Source organism: Pan troglodytes, chromosome 6 (genome assembly GCF_028858775.2).
Source record: "Pan troglodytes isolate AG18354 chromosome 6, NHGRI_mPanTro3-v2.0_pri, whole genome shotgun sequence".
Lineage (NCBI taxonomy): Eukaryota > Metazoa > Chordata > Mammalia > Primates > Hominidae > Pan > Pan troglodytes.
In genome coordinates this window covers 155,904,576-155,927,997 of record NC_072404.2, presented here as the reverse complement: position 1 = coordinate 155,927,997, position 23,422 = coordinate 155,904,576, and the positions used below count along the sequence as shown (strand labels likewise).

Here is a 23,422-nt window from a genome sequence, read left to right as displayed (position 1 = left end):
ACCTGAAAGAAAGTCCAGGGAGGCTGGGCACAGTGGCTCACACCTGTAATCCCAGCACTTTGGGAGGCCAAGATAGGAGGATCACTTTAGCCCAGGAGTTCAAGACCAGCCTGGGCAACATGGTGGAACCCCATCTCTACAAAAAAATTTTAAAATTAGCCAGGCATGGTGGTGTGCACTTGTAGTCCCAGCTACATGTGAGGCTGAGGTGAGAGAGAATCACTTGAGCCCAGGAGTTAGAGGCTGCAGTGAGCTATGATCATGCCACTGCACTCCAGCCTAAGTGACAGAGCGAGATGCTGCCACTAAAAATAAAAGAGAGAGAGAGAGAGAGAGATGGTTCTGCTGAAGTCCACTTAGGGAATGCGCCTTTAAGTAGTGGTGCCTACTGAGTGACTCACCTTGGCAGCACTAGGAGAGGTTATGAAAGGACTTGGCAAGTCTGAGGACAGCTAAGAACTGTCATCCTAGAACCTAGAAAGTTAGGGTGTTGGAAATATCTCACGTAAGTGGAATCACACAGAATCGTCCTTTGTGAATGACATTTCACTTTGCTTAGTGTCTTCAAGGTTTAAGCATGTGTCAGCATTTTCTTCTTTTTTAAGACTAAATGGTATTCCATCGTATGTATATACCACATTTTGTAAATCCATCTATCCGTCCATGGACACTTGGCTGTTAGAAAGTTGGAGTGTTTCAACAGAAGTGACTGTTGAAACACTCCAACCCCTTCATTTTCCCGATGAGGACATTTGACCCCATAGAAGCCAACTAAATGGCCCAGAGACACCCAACCAGCTAGAAGCAAAGAGGGCCAGACAATGTTTAAATATTGAAAATAAGAATTGAAATATTCAAGCCAACACGGTGGCTCATGCCTGTAATCCCAGCACTTTGGGAGGCTGAGGTGGGCAGATCACTTCAGGTCAGAAGTTCGAGACCAGCCTGGCCAACATGTTGAAACCCCCGTCTCTACTAAAAATACAAAAAAATTAGCTGGGCATGGTGGCACACACCTGTAATCCCAGCTACTTGGGAGGCTGAGGCATGAGAATCACTTGAAACCGGGAGTCAGAGGTTGTGGTGAGCCAAGATCACGCCACTGCACGCCAGCCTGGTGACAGAGCAAGACTCTGTCTCAAAATAAATAGATAAATAAAATATTTATAGAACATGGAACTTGATTACCGTCCTATATTTTTGTTTACTGACCTATACAGATAAAAGTGTTATATAACATTTAACATATAGCTGTGAGATAATAAGATTAATTTTGTAAGCACACAGAACAACTAATTTTAGAGTTCCTCCATGTGTGGGATTCTGAATCACATAGGCCATGAATGTGTACTCTTTGATAGCAAGCCCTGGGGAACCCAGCAAAGCAAAATATATAAATTCGCACTCACCAGCTTCTCACGCAAGAAGAGGGAAAACAAATACATAGGAAACACCAAACTTTTTTGGTCTGAAAGATGAAAAACATTTTCCATGGAAGCAGGTCTCCTTTCAAATGCATCAGACAACTAGGCTGGCCTGGGAGGTGGGGAGGGGCAGGGCACAGGGCGTCTGGCAGTGGTGATGGGGGAGACCACGTAGGCTGAGTGGCCTGCTTGGAGGCTTGGGATGTGTCCCACACCAGGGTATCCATGTGCACTTGCACACTGCATGTGCGTGTTCTGTGAACACATGGAGGGTACATGACGTCTGGGGAGCGTGTCCCTCTGCAGATGGGGCTGCACGCTCGGGTGCATGGCACCACTCCCCGAAGTCCCAAGCTAGGGCTCGGGAGCAGTTCTAATCCCGGTTCCCACCCCACTCAGGGCTGCTCTGACATTCTTTGGAATGGTTCCCATGAAGGGAGCCCTGCCTGGGAACTTTTTTTTTCTGTCTCTTCCTTTTCTTGTTTTGTTTTGGGAGGAAAAGCTCCTTCCCAAGCCGCAGTGACATCGAGGCCTCAGAGGGAAAGCAGCCATCGCATCATGAGCAGTGGGCTGTCTCCCTATGGGTCTCTGCTGCTCGTGAGCAGATCCAGACAACAGACGCTCATAGGGCAGTGGAGCTGGCAGCCTCCTTTAGTGTCCTTGACAGTCATGTTCCTGTGTGGTAGAAAAAAATGACTGGGCTGGGTGCGGTGGCTCGCGCCTGTAATCCCAGCATTTTGGGAGGCCAAGGTGGGTGGATCACCTGAGGTCAGGAGTTCGAGACCAGCCTGGCCAATGTGGTGAAACCCCATCTCTACTAAAAATACAAAAATTAGCTGGGCATAATGGTGGGTACCTGTAATCCCAGCTACTCAGGAGGCTGAAGCAGGAGAATCTCTTGAACCCAGAAGTTAGAGGCTGCAGTGAGCTGAGATCGTGCCATTGCACCCCAGTCTGGTCGACAAGAGCGAAACTCTGTCTCAAAAAAATAAAAAAAAAATGATTGAAAGACACCCACGAGCCCATGGGAAGTTTCTCCCACTCCCCCTGGCCCTGGCCCTGGCCCTCCATTGTCCTAGGAGAGGGGCAGTGAGGGAAGCCCAGCTGCCACAGAGAGTGGGCTGCTAACACTGGCTGTTCTTCTCCTGGTGTCTGGCAGCTGGTGTTGCGAATCAACGCCATTTATGAGGTCCGGAGAGGAAAGAAACGGGTGAAGAGGCTGTCCCAGTCAATGGAGAGCAACTCAGGAAAAGGTAGAACCCCCACCACCAGCCCTCCTCCCGCAAGAATCGGAAAAGAGATTCTTTCCAGAAGTGGCTTCCTGTTTTTTCTGGTTGGCTCGCCAAGGAGGAGAACAAGCTGATGCTTTGTAAATGTCCCGCACTGTCTTTGGGACAGTGGTGGGGCTGGGAGCTCAGCCGGGGCAGCATGTCCCCTGCCTCCCCATCCTTGTCCTGGTCCACCACCAAGTCAGCCCAGTACTGCAGGCCCTGGCCTGACTGTGGGAGCAGCCTTCCTTGCTTAGCCTGCACAAAAGGGGCCAGGACCTTCTGTTGTATTATCTGATATAGGTACCATCTAGTACCATCTGAACTAGAGCCAAATTAATTTGGCAGTACATCGAGTTGGACGAGACGTGGTTTGTGCAATACATTGAAAGAGACAACAAGAAGCCGGGCGCGGTGGCTCACGCCTGTAATCCCAGCACTTTGGGAGGCTGAGACAGGCGGATCTACCTGAGGTCAGAAGTTCGATACCAGCCTGGCCAACATGGCAAAACCTTGTCTCTACTAAAAAATAGAAAAATTAGCCAGGCATGGTGGCGTACACCTGTAGTCCCAGCTACTCAGGAGGCTAAGGCAGGAGAATCACTGGAACCTGGAAGGCAGAGGTTGCAGTGAGCCGAGATTGCGCCACTGCACTCCAGCCTGGGTGACAGAGCAAGACTCCATCTCAAAAAAAAAAAAGAGGCAACTCAACATCCCCTCTGAATTAGAACATTTGATCTGTGCTACCACATAGAAAGAGTTTCCTACATGAGAAGAACTCACATTTGCAATTTTCTTCCTTGTTCTTTTCTTCTAGTGACGGATGAGAACAGTGAGTCTGACAGTGACACAGAGGAGAAGCTGAAAGGTGAGGAGAGCCACTACTGTGCAGGACTCAGGCAGGTGACTTGGAAGCTGCAAAGGTGGCCCCTCCTCCTTAGTATGAGGGACAGAAGCGTCCTGCCGGAGCTTGCTCGGCAAGGCGTGGACATCTCGGGAGACAGTGGGGCCACAGGGTGCTCCAGGGCCAGTCCGTCATGGGCATGATCAAAATGGCACTACAGTTGCTGAGAGCCAGGGTGGCTACAGTAACGGCAGCGACCCCTGCTCCCATGCCTCTCCCTATGTCCTGAGGGTTTTCCACACTTCAAGGCTTGACACTGCAGCCCTAAGGCTCCAGAGACCTGGAGCTTCTGCCCACTTCTGCTCAAATTACTGTGTGATCTGGAGGAAATCACTTAAGATCCAGGGCCTCTAGTTCATCTGTCTGATGAAGTTGTTGAAATAATTGGTCCCTATGGGTCTAAAATTAGATAGTCTAGGCCAAGGCTTTAGTGAGTTTTCTGCAATTTTTCAGACCCCAGGGAGAAGCCAAAGAAAGCAAGTCCAGGGGCCGGGCGCGGTGGCTCATGCCTGTAATCCCAGCACTTTAGGAGGCCGAGGCGGGTGGATCACAAGGTCGGGAGTTCAAGACCAGCCTGGCCAACATAGTGAAACCTCGTCTCTACTAAAAATATGAAAAATTAGCCAGGTGTGGTGGCAGGTGCCTGTAATCCCAGATACTCAGGAGGCTGAGGGAGGAGTATCACTTGAACCCGGGAGGCGGAGGTTGCAGTGAGCTGAGATTGCGCCATTGCACTCCAGCCTGGGCAACAGAGTGAGACTCTATCTCAAAAAAAAGAAAGCAAGTCCAGATTGCTGAACGAGGTGACAGGGACCTGTCCACTCAGTGACCCTGCTGCATTCGCCTCTGACACCCAGCTGCTCCTGGACTCACCTCTAGAATGAAGCAAGGCCATTTCATTGCAGAGTTAGTGGCAGGAGGGGAGGTGGACAGGAGTTCCTGAGTTAGTGGGATCTCTGCCAGTTGAGTCACAAGGGATGTTTACAAAGCTCCCAGCTCCAAGAGCCCTATAGTCTGGATTCTGTCACATCACACCAACCAAAAGACGAGGGAAATGGGTGAGGGGAGGAGTCACTGTCCCCATCTCATCAGACAGATGAAGGCAAGGACATCTTCAGCCTCTGCCCAGAGTCCAGACAGCAAAACCATGGCAGAGCAGAGCCAGGCTCCTGCACCCTGATTGGTTTGGTAGCCAACTGAATGTTGGTTCTCCCAGAACTTTGGCAGAGATCCCAAATAAAGAGTTTCCTACTAATTTGTTAGACACAGAAACACTTTGGGGATTAGAAAAAAGTACTTGAGCTGAGAATTACATAACCTATTGCAGCTCGGCACAATTCCACATGGACTCATGGTCATTTCAGGCTCTTTGCTCACTCTGTCTCTCTCTCTCTCTCTCTTTCTCTCTTTCTCTCTCCCTCCCTCACCCAGCTCACAGCCAGCGCTTGGTCAACGTGAAGTCCCGGCTGAAGCAGGCGCCTCGGTACCCATCACTTGCCCGGGAACTCATCGAGTACCAGGAGAGGCAGCTCTTCGAGTACTTTGTGGTTGTGTCTTTGCACAAGAAGCAGGCCGGGGCTGCCTACGTGCCAGAACTCACCCAACAGTTCCCTCTGAAGGTAACAGGGTGGCCAGGTCCCTGTGGCCTGCCAGGGTTCTAACCATCACCTTGTTGGGACTCATGAATTGAGGGAGGTGTGGGAGTCTGAGGAACACCTAGCATCTAGAATCTTGAAAATGGGTCCTAATTAGGGCATATCAGATGAAAAAAAAAATGCTGCTGCTAGAGAATTTGGGAGGTCCCAGAAAAGAGAGATTCAGGGACTTAAAAAGTTTGGCCAGACAAATACAAAAATTAGCCATGCCTGGTGGCGCACGCCTGTAGTCCCAGCTACTCAGGCTGAGACAGGAGAATCGCTTGAACCCAGGAGATGGAGGGTGCAGTGAGCCGAGATCACGCCACTGCACTCCGGCCTGGGCAACAGAGCAAAACTCCGTCTCAAAAAAAAAAAAAAATAGTATGGCCAGAAATGCTTTCTCACTTGCTGCGGTCCCTGTGCTGACCGTGCCATCCTCTTTGCCCTTTCCTTCCATCTCCTTATCCAGCCAGCCACATCTCTTCCTAACCTAGCCTAGAAGTCTCTTTCCCCTGAAGCCCCAAGTCTCCCTAAGCAGCATCATACTTGTGTCTATGCTGAACTTCTGCTTTGCTTGTGTGCTGTGCATCTTTGTGTATGTCCCTTCCTTTTGTTACAGGCAGGGGATCTCAATCCAGACCTCTAGGGAGGGTTCTTGGATCTCACACAAGAAAGAATTCAGGGCGAGTCAGCAGAGTAAAATGAAAGCAAATTTATTAAGAATGTAAAGGAGGCCAGGCGCGGTGACTCACGCCTGTAATCCCAGTACTTTGGGAGGCCGAAGTGGGCGGATCACTTGAGGTCAGGAGTTTGAGACCAGCCTGGCCAACATGGCAAAACCCACTCTCTACTAAAAATACAAAAATTAGCTGGGCGTGGTGGCAGGTGCCTATAATCCCAGCTACTCAGGAGGCTGAGGCTGTAGAATCGCTTGAACTCAGGAGGCAGAGCTTGCAGTGAGCAGAGATTGCAAAAAGTAAAGGAATGAAAGAATGGCTACTCCATAGACAGAACAGCCCTGAGGGCTGCTGGTTGCCCATTTTTGTGGTTATTTCTTGATTATATGCTAAACAAGGGGTGGATTATTCATGCCTCCCCTTTTTAGATCATATGGGATAATTTCCTGACGTTGCCATGGCATCTGTAAACTGTCATGATGCTGGTGGGAGTGTAGCAGTGAGGACTACCAGAGGTCACTCTCATCACCATCTTGGTTTTGGTGGGTTTTGGCCGGCTTCTTTACTGCAACCTGTTTTATCAGCAAGGTCTTTATGACGTGTATTTTGTGCCGACCTCCTGTCTCTGCTTTAACCATCTGGGAATGCAGCCCAGTAGGTTTCAGCCTCATTTTACCCAGCCCCTACTCAGGATGGACTCACTGTGGTTCACACACCTGGGACACTTTTATGTCATGGACCATGGCCGTGTGGATTCAGCTTTACCATATGTTAAATCATGGCACCTAAAATAAAATAAATAAAATGGCACTTAATATAGCCTGAAGCAACATGGCAATAATTTATAAATTATTCTTAGGCTTTGACATCAGTATTAAAGAGGTTCCACCATATTCTAATTCAGTTCAACCAGAATTTACTAAGAATATATTGCATTCAAGCAATTTTCTGCTTGGCCCTAGGGGATTACAGTGATAAACAAAATGTGTCTCCTGTCCTCAAGGAATTTAAACTCTCCCAGGAGGACATAAAATAACCATCTCCCCCCACCCCCAGAAAAGCATGCAAAGATTCACTAGGTAGAATCTGATGGTCTCTGGACAGACTCATGCCTCAGGGAGGGCAGAAGGGAGGGAGCTTCTGTCCTTGCCCACTTAGGGACTCCCTTTGCCATCACCACCCAGGCATAACCCCAGCATCTACCAAGGCCCAGAGCCTGCTGTCCCCAGGCCTCCCCTCCTTTCGTAGGCCAGCCTTCCTTCCATCCTGCCCACTGTGCTCTAACACCACAATCAAGTCCTATTTTTGGAGTTTAGGATAGCAATTATGTAGATTGAAGTAAACCATAGGCACCGGCCTTCCAAAGGTGACACTCACCTTCCTCTAGCTATCACACCTCTAAGGAATGAGCTCCTGACACCCCACTACTACAGGTATGCCCAGATTTTTTTTTGCCGGGGGCTGCCCATGGGTAAGAGAGGCCGCTGGGTATGCTCACACTGACTCACAACAGAGATCACTGAGGCGTGAAGGGCTGTCCTGCTATCCTGTTCATTGCCTTGGGGCCTAGCACAATGCTGTTCACGTGGCAATGCTTAATCAGTGTTGTAGGAATCAAGGAAGCATTAATTCATGAGTTAGTTAATTAATGACTCACCATAATGATCAAATGATTATTGTTTCCAGCCTGGAGTCACCCACATTAAATTTTTTTTCTAGAGTAAAGTTGCACATTCACTGTTTAAAAGGAAACTGATCCAGAAATGTATTAGGAAAGAAATCACTAGTAATCCCACCACACAGAGACCGTCACTGTTAACATTTTCTTTTTCTTCCAGTCTTTTCTAATGGTGTAATTTTCTTACAAAACTGGAATTATACACTGCAGAATTTTTGTATCGTGCTGCGTGTACTCTTTTGTAAACCTCTCATTATTTATAAGCATATTTAATAAAAATTCTAAAACATCATTTTTCAAGTTATACAATGTTCCAATATGTGAATATTCCCTAGTCTATTTTTCTGTGTAACCAGTCCCCTTCTGTTGGAAATGTATCTGGCTACCAGTGTTTCTGTGTGTGTGTGTATTTTTTTTTTTTTTTTTTTGACACAGTCTCACTCTATTGCCTGGGCTAGAGTGCAGTGGTGCAATCTTGGCTCACTGCAACCTCCACCTCCCAGGTACAAGCAGTTGTCCTGCATCAGCCTCCCGAGTAGCTGGGATTACAGGCATGCACCACCATGCCCAACTAATTTTTGTATTTTTAGTAGAGATGGGGTTTCACCATAATGATCAGACTGGTCTCAAACTCTTGACCTCAAATGATCCGCCCACTTCAGCCTCCCAAAGTCCTGTGATTACAGGCATGAGCCACTATGCCCTGCCTGTGTGTGTATTTTTGAGACAGGATCTCTCTCTTGCTCTTGTCATCCAGGATGGCATGGAGTGGCACGATCACAGCTCACTGCAGCCTCAACCTCCTGGGCTCAAGTGAGCCTTCCTGCCTCATCTTCCCAAGTAACTGGGACTACAGGCGCATGCAACCATGCCCAGCTTATTTATTTATTTATTTTTCGTAGAGACGAGGTCTTCCTCTGTTGCCCAGGCTGGGCTCGATTTCCTGAGCTCAAGCGATCTCCCTACCTCGGCCTTCCAAAGTGCTGGGATCCACTGTGCCTGGCTTTTTTTTTTTTTTTTTTTTTTTTTAATGCAATGGTGATCATCCTTGTACAGGCATTTTTACATGTCAGGCATTTTATCTCCTTGTCTTTGCTCCCTTGCTCCCTCTGTAGAAAGGCCCTTTTCCTCCTTCTCTCTCTTCTCTTTTTAAACTTTTTTTGTGGGTTTTATCCCTCACTTCTGTCAAGTCACCTGAATCAAGGCACAGCCCCTATTTGCATGCTAATGTTCCATTAAAATGTTTCCTATCCCATATTTATCTTTGACACTTCAGGGAGACTGGGCTGTTTTCCAGCCATCTGTGATTAGTTGTATTTGTGGGAAATTTCCGTGTGCAGCTTCCTGTAACTGTGCTCCTGTGCATATATGAGCCTGTGTGTGTATGCGCTGATCACTCGTAGGTTGATGACGTGTGGGCAGGCACAAGTGTGCCTGTATTTGTGTGTGTCCTATGTGTGATCTGAGGTGGGTGCATGCAAGTAGTGACTGGGCTGTTGAAAAGGGCTGGAACTTGTTTCCCCACGAGGTCTGCTCTTCAGTCCTGAATGCTGTTTCCTTTGTGGAGAAACTCTTCCTCCCTTTGGTATTCTTGGCTGGTCCTTTCTTTGGTCTTCTTTATAATTTAAGTCATTCACTCTGTGGTGATTAATGACCCCTTCCTATAATTACACCCAGCTGGTATTTGCTTCTTTGCATGACTATGCAAGGACAGTCAAAATTAATGTTTAGGGGACAGTCTGAGCTTGTGATTTACCAACTCAAAGACTTCCTGGGCCAGTTGGGTTCATCTGTGTCGTCGTGGATGGAAGAGAGAACTGTTATATAGAAAAGAAATAGTGGCTATTTATTCTGAAGAAGAACAACTAAAGGACAACTAAGTCTATAAATAGTGACTGTGTTTTACCGATTGATTGCTGTCTTAACCACTAGTATTAGTGGCACCCCATGGCTTCAATTAAATTTGGTCTAGCCTGAGGGGAATCATACTGGAAGCGGGGGTTTTTTTGTTGTTGTTGTTTTGTTTGTTTGTTTGTTTTGAGACGGAGCCTCCCTTTGTCACCCAGGCTGGAGTGCAGCTGCGTGATCTCGGCTCACTGCAAGCTCTGCCTCCCGGATTCACGCCATTCTTCTGCCTCAGCCTCCTGAGTAGCTGGGACTACAGGAACCCGCCACCACACCAGGCTAATTTTTTTGTATTTTTAGTAGAGACGGGGTTTCACCATGTTAGCCAGGATGGTCTCGATCTCCAGACCTCGTGATCCACCCGCCTCAGCCTCCCAAAGTGCTGGGATTACAGGCGTGAGCCACCACGCCCCAGCCAGGAAGTGGTTTTTAAAGTTGGAAACAATCAGTCTGGTGCTCTGTGCCTTTGGATACTCTTCTTCAGAGCCCTCCTCTCTCTGACACATGGTGACCTTGGGAAGGCTTGTTGACCATCAGGAGCAGTGAACAGGACTGGTGGCTTGCCAACTTCAGAAACTGTCTGCAAGGGTGTTTTAAAGTGGAGCTCGGGCCGGGCGCGGTGGCTCACGCCTGTAATCCCAACACTTTGGGAGGCCAAGTCAGGTGGATCACTTGAGATCAGGAGTTTGAGACCAGCCTGGCCAACATGGTGAAGCCCCATCTCTATTAAAAATACAAAAATTAGTCAGGCATGGTGGCAGGCACCTGTAATACCAGCTACTTGGGAGGCTGAGGTAGGAGAATCACTTGAACCCAGGAGGTGGAGGTTGCAGTGAGCCGAGATTGCGGCATTTCACTCCAGCCTCGGTGACAGAGCAAGAGTCCATCTCAAAAGAATAAATAAATAAAGTGGAGCTCACTAGCAAGCTATTGGAAACAAAGAAATTGATGCAAATTATTACAGAAAAATTTAGGTTAGGGCCAAACACCATGGCTCATGCCTGTAATCCCAACACTCTGCGAGGCTGAGGCAGGCAGATCACTTGAGGCCAGGAGTTCAAGATCAGCCTGGCCAACATGGTGAAACCCTGTCTCTACTGAAAATACAAAAAAAAAAAAAAAAAAGCTGGGTGTGGTGGTGCATGCCTGTAATCCCAGCTACTCGGGAGGCTGAGGCAGGAGAATCACTTGAACCCATGACGCAGAGAACCCATGCAGTGAGCCAAGATCACGCCACTGCACTCCAGCCTGGGCGACATAGTGAGACTGTCTCAAAAAAAAAAAAAAAAAAAGACAACAGAAAGAAAGAAAAAATATAGGTTAGCCATTATATTTAGGTTAGACGTTATAAATTCCTAACCTCAGATATTCAGATATGAGATATTTCAAATCACTGAAGATAACCTTAGCATGATGTATTTTTCTTTAACTTTTTATAAAGGAAATTTAACAAGTATAAACCTATTAACAACAACAGCAACAAAGCCTACAATTCTCCTCACATGAAAAAGTACCTGTTTATAAGCAAAGATGAATAATAATGAGATAAGTAATTAGAAATTATTCTTTTGTGTTTCCCAAACTTGTATCTGGGGTGCTTTCTAAAAGCACAGATTTCTGGCTAGGTGCAATGGTATGCACTTGCAGTCCCAGCTACTCAGGATACTGAAGCAGGTTGCTTGAGCCCAGGAATTCAAGTCCAGCCTGGGCAACACAGCAAGACTCTGGCTCTAAAATATATATATTTATACATAGAAAGAAAAAAAATCACAAATTTCTGTTCATAAGCAAAATAAACTCATGACTTTAAATATCATCTCTAAATCAGACTTTATTAATTCATCCTGTCCTTTTTTTTTTCTTAGACAGCATCTTGTTCTGTCACCCAGGCTGGAGTGCAGTGGTATGATCTCGGCTCACTACAACCTCCACCTCCTGGGTTCAAGCAGTTCTCATGCCTCAGCCTCCCGAGCATCTGGGACTACAGGTGCCCGCCACCACACCCAGCTAATTTTTTTGTATTTTTAGTACAGACGGGGTCTCGCCATGTTGGCCAGGCTGGTCTCAAACTCCTGACCCCAGGTGATTCACCCAACTCAGCTTCCCAAAGTGCTGGGATTACAGGTGTGAGCCACCACTCCCAGCCCTTGTTGTTTTTTTTTTTTTTTCCCGTAGAGGTGGGACCTTGCTATATTGCCCTAGCTGGTTTTGAATTCCTGGCCTCAAGTGATCCTCCTACCTTCGCCTCCCAAAGTACTCCTCCTGTTCTTTAACAAGATAACATTCATCCAGTCTTTGATATGTCAGATACTGTATGATGTGCTAGAATATCATAAAGAGAGAGAGAGAGGAAAAAAAGATTAAGATCATTTTTCTTCCTAGTTTGAACATTAACTCATGTGACCGGGACACATCACTTCACACCTCGGGGCTTATTTCCTTCTTGCTGAAATAAGAATGTCAGGCTGGATGGTGTCACGCTTCCTTCTAGTTCCAACACTCAATGACTGTCTGAAATTAGTTGAATTTCCCAGCATAATATGGTTTTACTGGATTTATTCACTGAGAATGTTGTAACAGTCTTTGCCTGGAGTTCGAAAGGGACAGCTTTGCCTGGACCCAGAGACAGAAAGGCCTGATTGGAGGTTCTGCCTTCCAGATTCCTGAGCCTATTTGGAAAGGATTGCTGGCAGTTTTTTTAATTTACTGAAATAGTTACATTCTAGAATGTCAAGCATAGAGAATCATTCTCTAAAGCATCCTATTTTTTCCTCCCAACTTCTCCCAGAGGTCTATAGTTGGAACTGCACTGGGGGGAAAATGCCCCAGCCGACTGAGCTGCAAGCCCTTCCCAAGGGAAGAGGTTAAGGCGGCAGTCACAAATGTGGAAAGGTGGGAGAGGCCATCCTTACCATCATCCGCCTCAATTTCCCATGCTGAGATTTGTTCTCGAATTTTCTCTCACCTTTCTCCCTGCAGTTGGAAAGGTCTTTCAAGTTCATGAGAGAAGCTGAGGACCAACTGAAGGCCATTCCCCAGTTCTGTTTTCCCGATGCCAAGGATTGGGTTCCTGTCCAGCAGTTCACCAGGTACGAGCTGGCTTCTCCCATTCGCAGCCCCAAAGACTAAGGCGAGACTTAGAGACGGGGTTACAGGTGGCAGACCCCATGAGTCATTCCCACCATTAAGTAATCCTGATGGGCCTGGCCTAGAGCTTTCCCCAAGGGGTGTTTTTAAAGCTTCCCTGAAGGTGAAGTCACCTGCCCAGCATGCAGACCTCCCGGGCTTCCCACTCAATCTGGGGATGCTTGTTTCAGAAGCCTCCCGGAAGATAATTCTTAGCCTGGGAAAAGTTAGGGCAACATTGCCCTTCCCTGTTCTCATCCTGAAACATCTCTTCAGTCTCCTATCCAGCTGTTTCTTGGATTGGGATCCGTTTACATTTCTGCTTCATCCCGTGTAGTTAGACACCAGTGTTTTTATTATCAGATGTTTCAGCATTTGGCCAAACTCAGTAGGCTGCGGGTCCTGTCTTTAAGGGGTACCGCGTTCCTTGAGGGTGGCTCAGCAGTCTTTAAGGACTGTCCAAGCCCCGGGGCTGCCCTGTACAGACCATGCCCTGAGAGAGCTGCCCCAGGGCAATTCCAAGAGGGGCACAGAACTGTCCCCATCTTCCGCTGCTCCCTCACCGAGTCACATCCCTAGATGAGCAGATGTCACTGCACTCACACATGCTCGGTTCCCTGAGGACAGCACCCCAGGCTCTTCCCTCTCTTTAGCCTCCAGAGTAAATGACAGTTGTGTTTTGTTCAATGGGGCAGCTCAGGTGATTGAATGATGGGAGAGCCCTTAGCTAGGCATGGTGGTGGCAGGCGCCTGTAATCCCAGCTACTCGGGAGGCTGGGACAGGAGAATCGCTTGAACCCAGGTGGCAGAGGTTGTGGTGAGCCGAGATCACACCACTGCATCCCAGCCTGGGCAACCGAGTGAGACTCCATCTTGAAAAAAAAAAAAGAGAGAAAATGACAGGATAGCCCAGGATGGAAACAAAGCACCACATTTCGTCTCAGGCCACAGCGACACTTTAGGTCTCAGTCTCACTGACTCTTCTTTTTTTTTTTTTTGAGATAGAGTCTCGCTTCTTCCCCCAGGCTGGAGTGTAATGGCATGATCTTGGCTCACTGCTACCTCTGCCTCCTAGGTTCAAGCAGTTCTCCTGCCTCAGCCTCCCCAGTAGCTGGGATTACAGGCATGTGCCACCATGCCTGGCTAATTTTTGTATTTTTAGTAGAGACAGGGTTTCACCCTGTTGGCCAGGCGGGTCTGGAACTCCTGACCTCAAGTGATCCACCTGCCTCGGCCTCCCAAAGTGCTGGGATTACAGGCATGAGCCACTGCGCCCAGCCCAGTCTCACTGACATTTACTATGAAGCTATGGGTGACCAGTGTCTCAGCACGGACAGGGACAGGTGGGACAGGGAGTGGCCTTTCCTACAGCCTCCTGCAGTGTGTCCCATGGCTGCTCACTGCCACCCCTTGCTGCAGAGTGATGAGGTGTCTTTGGTTTTGTTTTGCTTTGTGATACATTTGTGTTTTCCCAACCACAGTGAAACATTCTCATTTGTCTTAACTGGAGAAGATGGGAGCAGAAGGTTCGGTTACTGCCGAAGACTGCTGGTGAGTACATTCTGCTTTCAGCCTGCAAGAGCCTCGTGGACTTCCTAGTCCTCGTGCAAGAGCCAGGTCTGGCTTCCCAGTCCCGTGAGACTGAGATTCCCCGATGAGGCACAGGAGGAGAAGGAGCAGGGGGAGTGGCAGGTGAATCAGCATAGTTAAAATCACAGAAAAAATCTGGCACGGTGGCTCATGCCTATAAACCCAGCACTTTGGGAGTATGAGAAGGACAGATCACTTGAGACCAGGAGTTCGAGACCAGCCTGGGCAACAAAATGAGGCCCTGTCTCTATTTTAAAAATATATACTAAAAAATAAAACATTAAAAAAACAGGAATTGAGGGGGCTCACCTGAGTCTTATTGGTAGGTGGGAATGTCCGTTTCCATCAGAAAGAAAATACTTTTATTTCATTTTGAGACAGGGTCTCACTCTGCTGCCTGGGCTGGAGTGCAGTGGATCATGTTTCACTGCAGCCTCGACCTCCCCAGCTCAGGTGATCCTCCTGCCTCAGCCTCCCGAGTAGCTGGGACCACAGGCATGTACCACCACACGTGGCTAATTTTTTAATTATTTGTGGAGACAGGATCTTGCTATGTTGCCCAGGCTGGTCTCGAACTCTTGGGCTCGAGTAATCCTCCCACCTCGGCCTCCCAGTGTGCTGAGATTACAGGCATGAACCACCGCAACTGGACAAAAATACTTTCTCCATTATTTTTCCTGCCAAATAAAAGACCTTTCTCTCTTTAAGCGAAATTTTTTTTTTCTAATAAAACATGCCAAACAGACCCTGATCACTTAGAGAGAACATTCAGAATGGTTGCTAAGGAGAGAAGACTCAAATAATTCAAGAATGTCCCCTTCAGAACAGTCACCTTTCAAAGTCAGAAACTTATTTCAGTGCAATGATCCTGCTAAAGCATTTTAGAATTGTCATTTTCAGGCCCATTCTTTTGAAAATCTTCAGTAATGGTGAATCTTTTTCCACTGAGAATATACTTGAGTCTCTGAAATAGGCTGAAAAACTTTAGGGTCAAGTATAATGCATGGCACATAGTAAGTGTTCAAGAAACATTTTTTGAATTAATCAGTAAAATAAAAAGCATGGATAATTGAAAAAGTTAAGTGAGATAATAATTTTGTTGATCAAATTACTTTAGGGTTAAAGTATTGAGACTGAGGTCGGGCACAGGCTCACACCAGTAATCGTAGCACTTTGGGAGGCTGAGGTGGGCAGGTTGCCTGAGCTCAGGAGATCAAGACCAGCCTGGCCAACATGGTGAAACCCTATCTCTACTAAAAATACAAAAAAATAGCTGGGCGTGGTGGCACACGCCTGTAATCCCAGCTATTCGGGAGGCTGAGTTACAAGAATCTCCTGAACCTGGGAAGTGGAGGGTGCAGTGAGCTGAGATCGCGTTGCTGCACTCCAGTCTGGACAACAGAGCAAGACTCTGTCTCCAAAAATAAATAAATAAATAAAAAATTTTTAAAGTATTGAGATTGGGCAGGGTGCAGTGGCTCTCACCTGTAATCCCAGCACTTTGGGAGGAGGAGGCGGGCAGATCATGAGGTCAGGAGTTCGAGACCGGCCTGGCCAATATGGTGAAACCCCTTCTCTACTAAAAGTACAAAAATTAGTGGGGCGTGGTGGTGTGAGCCTGTAATCCCAGCTACTTGGGAGGCTGAGGCAGGAGAATCGCTTGAACCTGGGAGTTGGAGTTGCAGTGAGCCAACATCACGCCACTGCACTCCAGCCTGGTGACAGAGTGAGACTCCATCTCAAAACAAAACAAAACAAAACAAAAAGTATTGAGATTGATTTTTTTTTTTTTTGGTTTGAAAATTAGCTTAAAACTGAGTTTTCAGAAAGATCTTCAGAAATGATTTCTCACTTGAAATTATCATTATAATAAACGTATAGGGATACAAAACAATTATAACAAACATTATAATAAACACAATGGGATAACAACTTACTTTATTGGGTTTTCCAGAGCTATGATATGTGGAAACATCTGGCACATGATAGTCTCGCAAAAAACATGTGGGTTCCTTTCTTCCCTGAGGTTGTCAACACTCATAATTCCCTTGTGTTTCTCTCCAAAAAGCCTGGAGGCAAAGGGAAGCGCCTTCCTGAAGTTTACTGCATTGTGAGCCGCCTGGGATGCTTCAGCCTCTTTTCAAAGGTCAGAACTTGGACCTCAGAGAAAGAGGAAGGGAAGGAACGGGAGGGCTCTAGAGGGCTCCAGGGAATACCCCCATGTCCTGGGCCTTCTATCATCTTATTCTCTACCTACTTTCCTTCCCATTTCTTCACTCCTCTCCTCATCACCCCTCTATTTTCTCACCGTTGGTTCAGGAAATGAGAATTGATAGGCCCGGTGCAGTGGCGGGGTGGCTCATGCCTGTAATCCCAGCAGTTTCGGAGTCTGAGGTGGGCGGATCACTTGAGGTCAGGAGTTCGAGACAAGCCTGGCCAGCATGGTGAAAGCCCATCCCTACTAAAAATACAAAAAAAAATTAGCCAGGTGTGGTGGCGGGTGCCTCTAGCCCCAGCTACTCAGGAAGCTGAGGCAGGAGAATCACTTAAACCCAGGAGGCGGAGGTTGCAGTGAGCCGAGATCGTGCCACTGGACTCCAGCCTGGGTGACAGAGTGAGACTCCGTCTCAAAAAAAAAAAAAAAAGAGTTAATGAAGAGCCAGGTTCAGAAAGTGTGTGTGGTGCAGGGAGGGCAAGATAATTGAAGTTGAGAAAGCGAGGGGTGGAAGACCCTCCCAGAATATTCCAGGTGTTTTATTTTTCTTCTTCTGAGCATTGCCTTTTGTCATATGAGTTTTGGCGTGAAAAAAGGCTACTGTAATAGATGGATAGGTGTGTACCCACGTGCATATGTGTCATGTATGTATAACAGTTTTGTGGAGGGGGGATTAATTATTTTAATAGTGCTCTAAGTTTATCAAAATATTCATATAATTTGGTCTTCTTTTCTGGAAAATGAGCCAACATATGAACGCATAGGAATTGCCGTATTGAACTAGCTCATCTACCCCAGTATTCTGGATTGGTATATAGGAGAGAATTACTATCCTATATGATGCTGATCTCAAAAGCTAGGTATAATCCAACATCATTTCCTGTATTAACCAGACATGAGTGTCTAATTCATAATTTTTTTTCTTTTTTTGAGACAGAGTCTCACTCTATCACCCAGGCCGGAGTGCAGTGGTGCGATCTCGGCTCACTGCAACCTACACCTCCCGGGTTCAAGCGATTCTTGTGCCACAGCCTCCTGAGTAGCTGGAATTACAGGCGCGTGCCACCACGCCTGGCTAATTTTGTATTTTTAGTAGAGATGGGGTTTCACCATGTTGCCCAGGCTGGTCTCAAACTGACCTCAAGTGATCCACCCACCTCGGCCTCCCAAAGTGCTGGGATTATAGGCGTGAGCCACCACGTCTGGCCTAATTCATAAATTTATTTTCAATCCTTCTTGAGTATATAGATCTGTCTGAGCTTTCTTTTGGGGAATTGAAGTTCCTGCACCTACAGTCCATGGATGTTAAAGCAGTAATCCCTAAAAGCATTTTTTTTTTTTTTGGAGACGGAGTCTCGTTCTGTCGCCAGGCTGGAGTGCAAGGGTGCGAGCTCGGCTCACTGCAACCTCTGCCTCCTGGGTTCAAGCAATTCTCCTGCCTCAGCCTCCTGAGTAGCTGGGACTACAGGCACATGCCACCACACCCGGCTAATTTTTGTATTTTTAGTAGAGACGGGGTTTCACCATGTTGGCCAGGATGGTCTTGATCTCCTGACCTCGTAATCCGCCCACCTCGGCCTCCCTAAATGCTGGGATTACAGGCAGAAGCCACTGCATCTGGCCCCTTGTGGGGAAAAGCAAGAGAGATCAGATTGTTACTGTGTCTGTGTAGAAAGAAGTAGACATAGGAGACTCCATTTTGTTCTGTACTAAGAAAAATTCTTCTGCCTTGGGATGCTGTTAATCTATAACCTTACCCCCAACGCCGTGCTCTCTGAAACATGTGCTGTGTCCACTCAGGGTTAAATGGATTAAGGGCGGTGCAAGATGTGCTTTGTTAAACAGATGCTTGAAGGCAGCATGCTCGTTAAGAGTCATCACCACTCCCTAATCTCAAGTACCCAGGGACACAAACACTGCGGAAGGCCGCAGGGACCTCTGCCTAGGAAAGCCAGGTATTGTCCAAGGTTTCTCCCCATGGGATAGTCTGAAATATGGCCTCGTGGGAAGGGAAAGACCTGACCGTCCCCCAGCCCGACACCCGTAAAGGGTCTGTGCTGAGGAGCATTAGTATAAGAGGAAGGAATGCCTCTTCGCAGTTGAGACAAGAGGAAGGCATCTGTCTCCTGCCGTGCCTGCGCAATGGAATGTCTCGGTATAAAACCCGATTGTACCTTCGATCTGCTGAGATAGGGAAAAACCGCCTTAGGGCTGGAGGTGGGACATGCGGGCAGCAATACTGCTTTGTAAAGCATTGAGATGTTTATGTGTATGCATATCTAAAAGCACAGCACTTGATTCTTTACCTTGTCTATGATGCAAAGACCTTTGTTCACGTGTTTGTCTGCTGACCCTCTCCCCACTATTGTCTTGTGACCCTGACACATCCCCCTCTCGGAGAAACGCCCACGAATGATCAATAAATACTAAGGGAACTCAGAGGCTGGCGGGATCCTCCATATGCTGAACGCTGGTTCCCTGGGTCCCCTTATTTCTTTCCCTATACTTTGTCTCCGTGTCTTTTTCTTTTCCAAGTCTCTCGTTCCACCTAACGAGAAACACCAACAGGTGTGGAGGGGCAACCCACCCCTTCACCCCTAAAAAAGCCTTCCTCCTGCCCACCCTCCACCTAAACTCAGAGGAAGCCTGAATTATACAAACATAGTACAATCTCTTCCCATGGTAGAACTTGTACTTCTCTGTAAATCTGTTAGAAAGAATTAATGCCTGGTCAGGAGGCTGAGGCCAGTAGATCACTTGAGCCCAAGAGTTCGAGGCTGTGGTGAGCTGTGATCGTATCACTGCACTCCAGCCTGGGAAAACTAGCAAGACCCTGTCTCTAATTAAAAAATAAAAAACAAAAGAAGGCCAGGCGCAGTGGCTCACACCTGTAATCCTAGTACTTTGGGAGGCCAAGGTGGGAGGATCGCTTGAGCCCACGAGTTCAAGAGCAGACTAGGCAACATGGTGAAACCCTGTCTCTACAAAAAATACAAAAAAATTAGCCAGGCATGGTAGTGTGCACCTGTAGTTCCAGCTACCTGGGAGGCTGAGGGGTGGGAGGATTGCTTGAGCCTAGGAGGCTGAGGCTGCAGCGAGTCATGTTCACACCAGTGCACTCCAGCCTTGGCAATATAGTGAGATCCTGTAAAGAAAGAAAAGAAAAAGAAAGAAGAAGGAAGGGAAAGGAGAGGGAGAGGGAGGGAGGAAGGGAGAGAGAGAGGGAAAGGAAGGAAGGGAAAATGAAAGAAAGGAAAAAGAGAGAAAAAGAAAGAAAGAAAATGAATGCTATCAGTGTAATCTGAGCCAAGGTCTCCCCTCCCCTCCACCAGAAGTGCTCATCACTTTATGTTGGGGTTGGCCATTGGCAAGGTCTAGCAGACTAGGCATTACTGCTCAGGCCAGGCTTTCATGTGATTTGTTTACATGTGAAGTAAGGTTATAGGTCATAGCCTTTGTTGTTGTCAGAATGCTTATGAACACCAGAAGTAAAACAGCTCATGTGAGTTAGGCCAGCTTCCAAGTGGAGGCTTTGAAGTTCACATAAGCTTCACTGCTGTTATGGGCAGGGGACGTGGAGCCAGTAAATGTGCTAACATACTTCTGTGATGCACAGTCCTTTGTTTTCACGTCTGTTTTCTGACCAGGGATATTTTAGGAGTGCAGTGTAATGACTTGCCGAAGACCACACAGCAGTTATTCAGGACAGAACCAGAACCAGAGCTTTAGCTAACTGATCCCAGGAACTTGAGCTATTTCTAGGCATGGGGCAAGGATGGCCAAAATGCATATTGTCCTTTAGAACAGAAAGGAGTCATGGAGAAGAAGAGCAGCTCTCAGAATTTCTGAAGAAAAGGGTATCAGTTAACAATTGCTATAGTAATACTGTCTAGTGAACCACAGAGGCTTCAAGATTCAATCATTTGTTCTCCCAGCTGTGAGGTCAGCTGGGGTTTGGGCTTGGCAAGTATTGTGAAGAGGCTGGGTTGGCTGATTGAGGCTGGCGGGTTGGCTGGTCTAGCTGCTCTAGAGGCTACAAGTCTGGGCGCAGGCCTGGTCCACATGTCTCCCATGCTCCTAGACAGTGAGATGGCCCACATGTGCTCTTCTCGTGGCAATGGCAGAGGCACAGGAGGGCACACAAAACACGAAGGCAGGTCTCCTAAGGCCTGGCCAGAGAACCCTCATGGCAACGCTTCTGCCTCATTCTGCCCAGTGTCCCACAAGCTTTTTTTCTTTTCCTTTTTCCTTTCTTTCTTTCTTTTTTTTTTTTTTTGAGATGGAGTCTTGCTCTGTCACCCAGGCTGGAGTGCAGTGGCGTGATCGTGGCTCACTGCAACCTCCACCTCCCAGGTTCAAGTGATTCTCCTTCCCAGCCTCCCAAGTAGCTGAGAGTACAGGAGCCCGCCACCACACCCAGCTAATTTTTGTATTTTTAGTAGAGATGGGATTTCACCATGTTGGCCAGGCTGGTCTCGAACTCTTGACGTCAAGTGATCTGCTTGCCTCGGCATCCCAAAGTGCTGGGATTACAGGCATGAGCCACTGTGCCCGGCCACAAGCTTTTTTTTCCATTACTGTCCCCCTAAGCAGCCTTTTTAGGTGTGTTTTCCCTGTCTCCCCCAAAATTCTTTTTAATTTTGTTCATATTATTGTCTTTTTCTTGTGCTAAAATATATACATAACAAAAAACTTACCGTCTTAACCATTTTAACAGTTCAGTGCCATTACACTCACATTGTTGTGCAACCATCACCACCATCTATCTCCAGAGCTTTTTCATCTGCCCCAACAGAAACTCTGTACCCATTGAGGCCAGGCGTGGTGGCTCGCGCCTGTAATCCCGCACTTTGGGAGGCCAAGGTGTGGATCACCTAAGGTCATTAGTTCAAGACCAGCCTGACCAACATGGTGAAACCCGATCTCTACTAAAAATACAAAAATTAGCTAAAGCTGGATGAAGTGGCTCACACCTGTAATCCTAGCACTTTGGGAGACTAAGGGGGGCAGATCACCTGATGTCAGGAGTTCAAGACCAGCCTGGCAAACATGGTGAAACCCCGTTTCTACTAAAAATACAAAAATTAGCCAGAGGCTGAGGCAGGAGAATCGCTTGAACCTGGCAAGCAGAGGGTGCAGTGAGCCCAGATCGCACCACTGCACTCCAGCCTGGGCAACAACAGCGAAACTCAGGCTCAAAAAAAGAAAAAAATTAAGTGAGTGTGGTGGTGGGCGTCTGTAATCCCAGCTACTCAGGAGGCTGAGGCAAGAGAATCGTTTGAACCTGAGAGGCAGACGTTGCAGTGAGCCGAAATCACGCCATTGCACTCCAGCCTGGGCAACAAGAGCGAAACTCCGTCTCAAAAGAAAAAAGAAACTCTGTACCCATTAAACAATAGCTTCCCATTCCCCCTCCCCTAACCCCACCCCTAACCCCTCCCCTAACCCCTCACCATCGCCATTCTACTTCCTATTTTTATGAATTCCAGGATTCTAGGAATGTTACAGAGGTAGAACGATCAACAGTTGTCCTTTTGTGACTGGCTTCGATTCACTTAGCATAATATTTTCAGGGTTCACTCATGTCGTAGCATGTATCTGTACTTCACTCCTTTTGTGGCTGAATAATATTCCACTGTATGTATGTACAACATTTTATTTATCCATTTATCCATTGATTGATTATTTATCCATTTATCCATTGATGGACATTTGGGTTGTTTCCACGTTGTGGCCATTGTGAATTATGCTGCTAGGAACAAAGGTGTCCAAATAAATATCTATTCAAGTCCCTGCTTCAATTCTTTTGGGTATACACCCACAAATAGAGTTGCTGGATCATATGGTCATTCTATTTAGTTTTTTGAGGAACTGCCATACTGTCTTTTTAATTTTAATAATAAATTTTATTTAACACAATATGTACAAAATATTATTTTATTTCAGCATATAGTTAACATGAAAAAAATCATTGATATATTTTATGTTATTAATTGTCTATTTCGAGGGCCGGGCATGGCGGCTCACACCTGTAATCCTAGCACTTTGGGAGGCCGAGGTGCTTGGATCACCCGAGGTCAGGAGTTCCAGCCTGGCCAACATGGCAAAATTCCGTCTCTACTAAAAATACAAGAATTAGCTGGGTGTGGTGGCACATGCCTGTAATCCCAGCTACTTGGGAGGCTGAGGCATGAGAATTGCTTGCTAGGAGGCAGAGGTTGCAGTGAGCCAAGATTGCGCCATTGCACTCCAGCCTGGGCGACAGAGCAAGACTCAGTCTGGAAACAAAAAATGTGTATTTTGAAATTCCGTTGGTATTTTACACTTTTTTTTTTTTAGATGGTTTTGCTCTTGTCACCCAGGCTGGAGTGCAATGGCGCGATCTCAGCCCACCACAACCTCTGCCTACTGGATTCAAGCAATTCTTCTGCTTCAGCCTCCCACGTATCTGGGAATATATCTGGGAATATAGCCTGCCACCACGCCTGGCTAATTTTGTAGTTTTAGTAGAGATGGGGTTTCACCGTGTTGGCAGGCTGGTCTCAAACTCCCGACCTCAAGTGATCCGCCAGCCTTGGCCTCCCAAAATGTTGGGATTACAGGTGGGAGCCACCATGCCCGGCTGGTATTTTACATTTAACAATACATCTGGGCCAGCACAGTGGCTCATGCCTGTAATCCCAACACTGGGAAGCCGAGGTGGGTGGATCACCTGAGGTCGGGAGTTCGAGACCAGCCTAACCAACATGGAGAAACCCCGTCTCTACTAAAACTACAAAATTAGCCAGGCGTGGTGGTGCATGCCTGTAATCCCAGCTACTCGGGAGGCTGAGGCAGGAGAATTGCTTGAACCCGGGAGGCAGAGGTTGCAGTGAGCCGAGATCATGCCACTGCACTCCAGCCTGGGCAACAAGAGCGAAACTCTGTCTCAAAAAAAAAATAAAAAATAAAGTAAAAAAACCTCTGAATTCAGACTAGCCATATTTCAAGGGCTCAAT

At 47.2% G+C, this 23,422-nt stretch overlaps 1 protein-coding gene across 7 annotated transcripts in view; it reads left to right on the top strand.

Moving 5' to 3' along the window:
- DENND2A (DENN domain containing 2A) overlaps window positions 1-23,422 on the top strand; it is a 123,971-nt gene that overhangs the window by 68,563 nt on the left and 31,986 nt on the right. For all 7 annotated transcript variants that reach the window (XM_016945474.4, XM_016945472.4, XM_016945469.4 and 4 more), the window contains 6 exons: window positions 2,584-2,677; window positions 3,510-3,560; window positions 5,028-5,215; window positions 12,473-12,582; window positions 14,101-14,170; window positions 16,278-16,355. In XM_016945474.4, coding sequence (XP_016800963.2) covers window positions 2,584-2,677; window positions 3,510-3,560; window positions 5,028-5,215; window positions 12,473-12,582; window positions 14,101-14,170; window positions 16,278-16,355 — 591 coding nt within the window. The remainder of the gene's footprint in view (window positions 1-2,583; window positions 2,678-3,509; window positions 3,561-5,027; window positions 5,216-12,472; window positions 12,583-14,100; window positions 14,171-16,277; window positions 16,356-23,422) is intronic.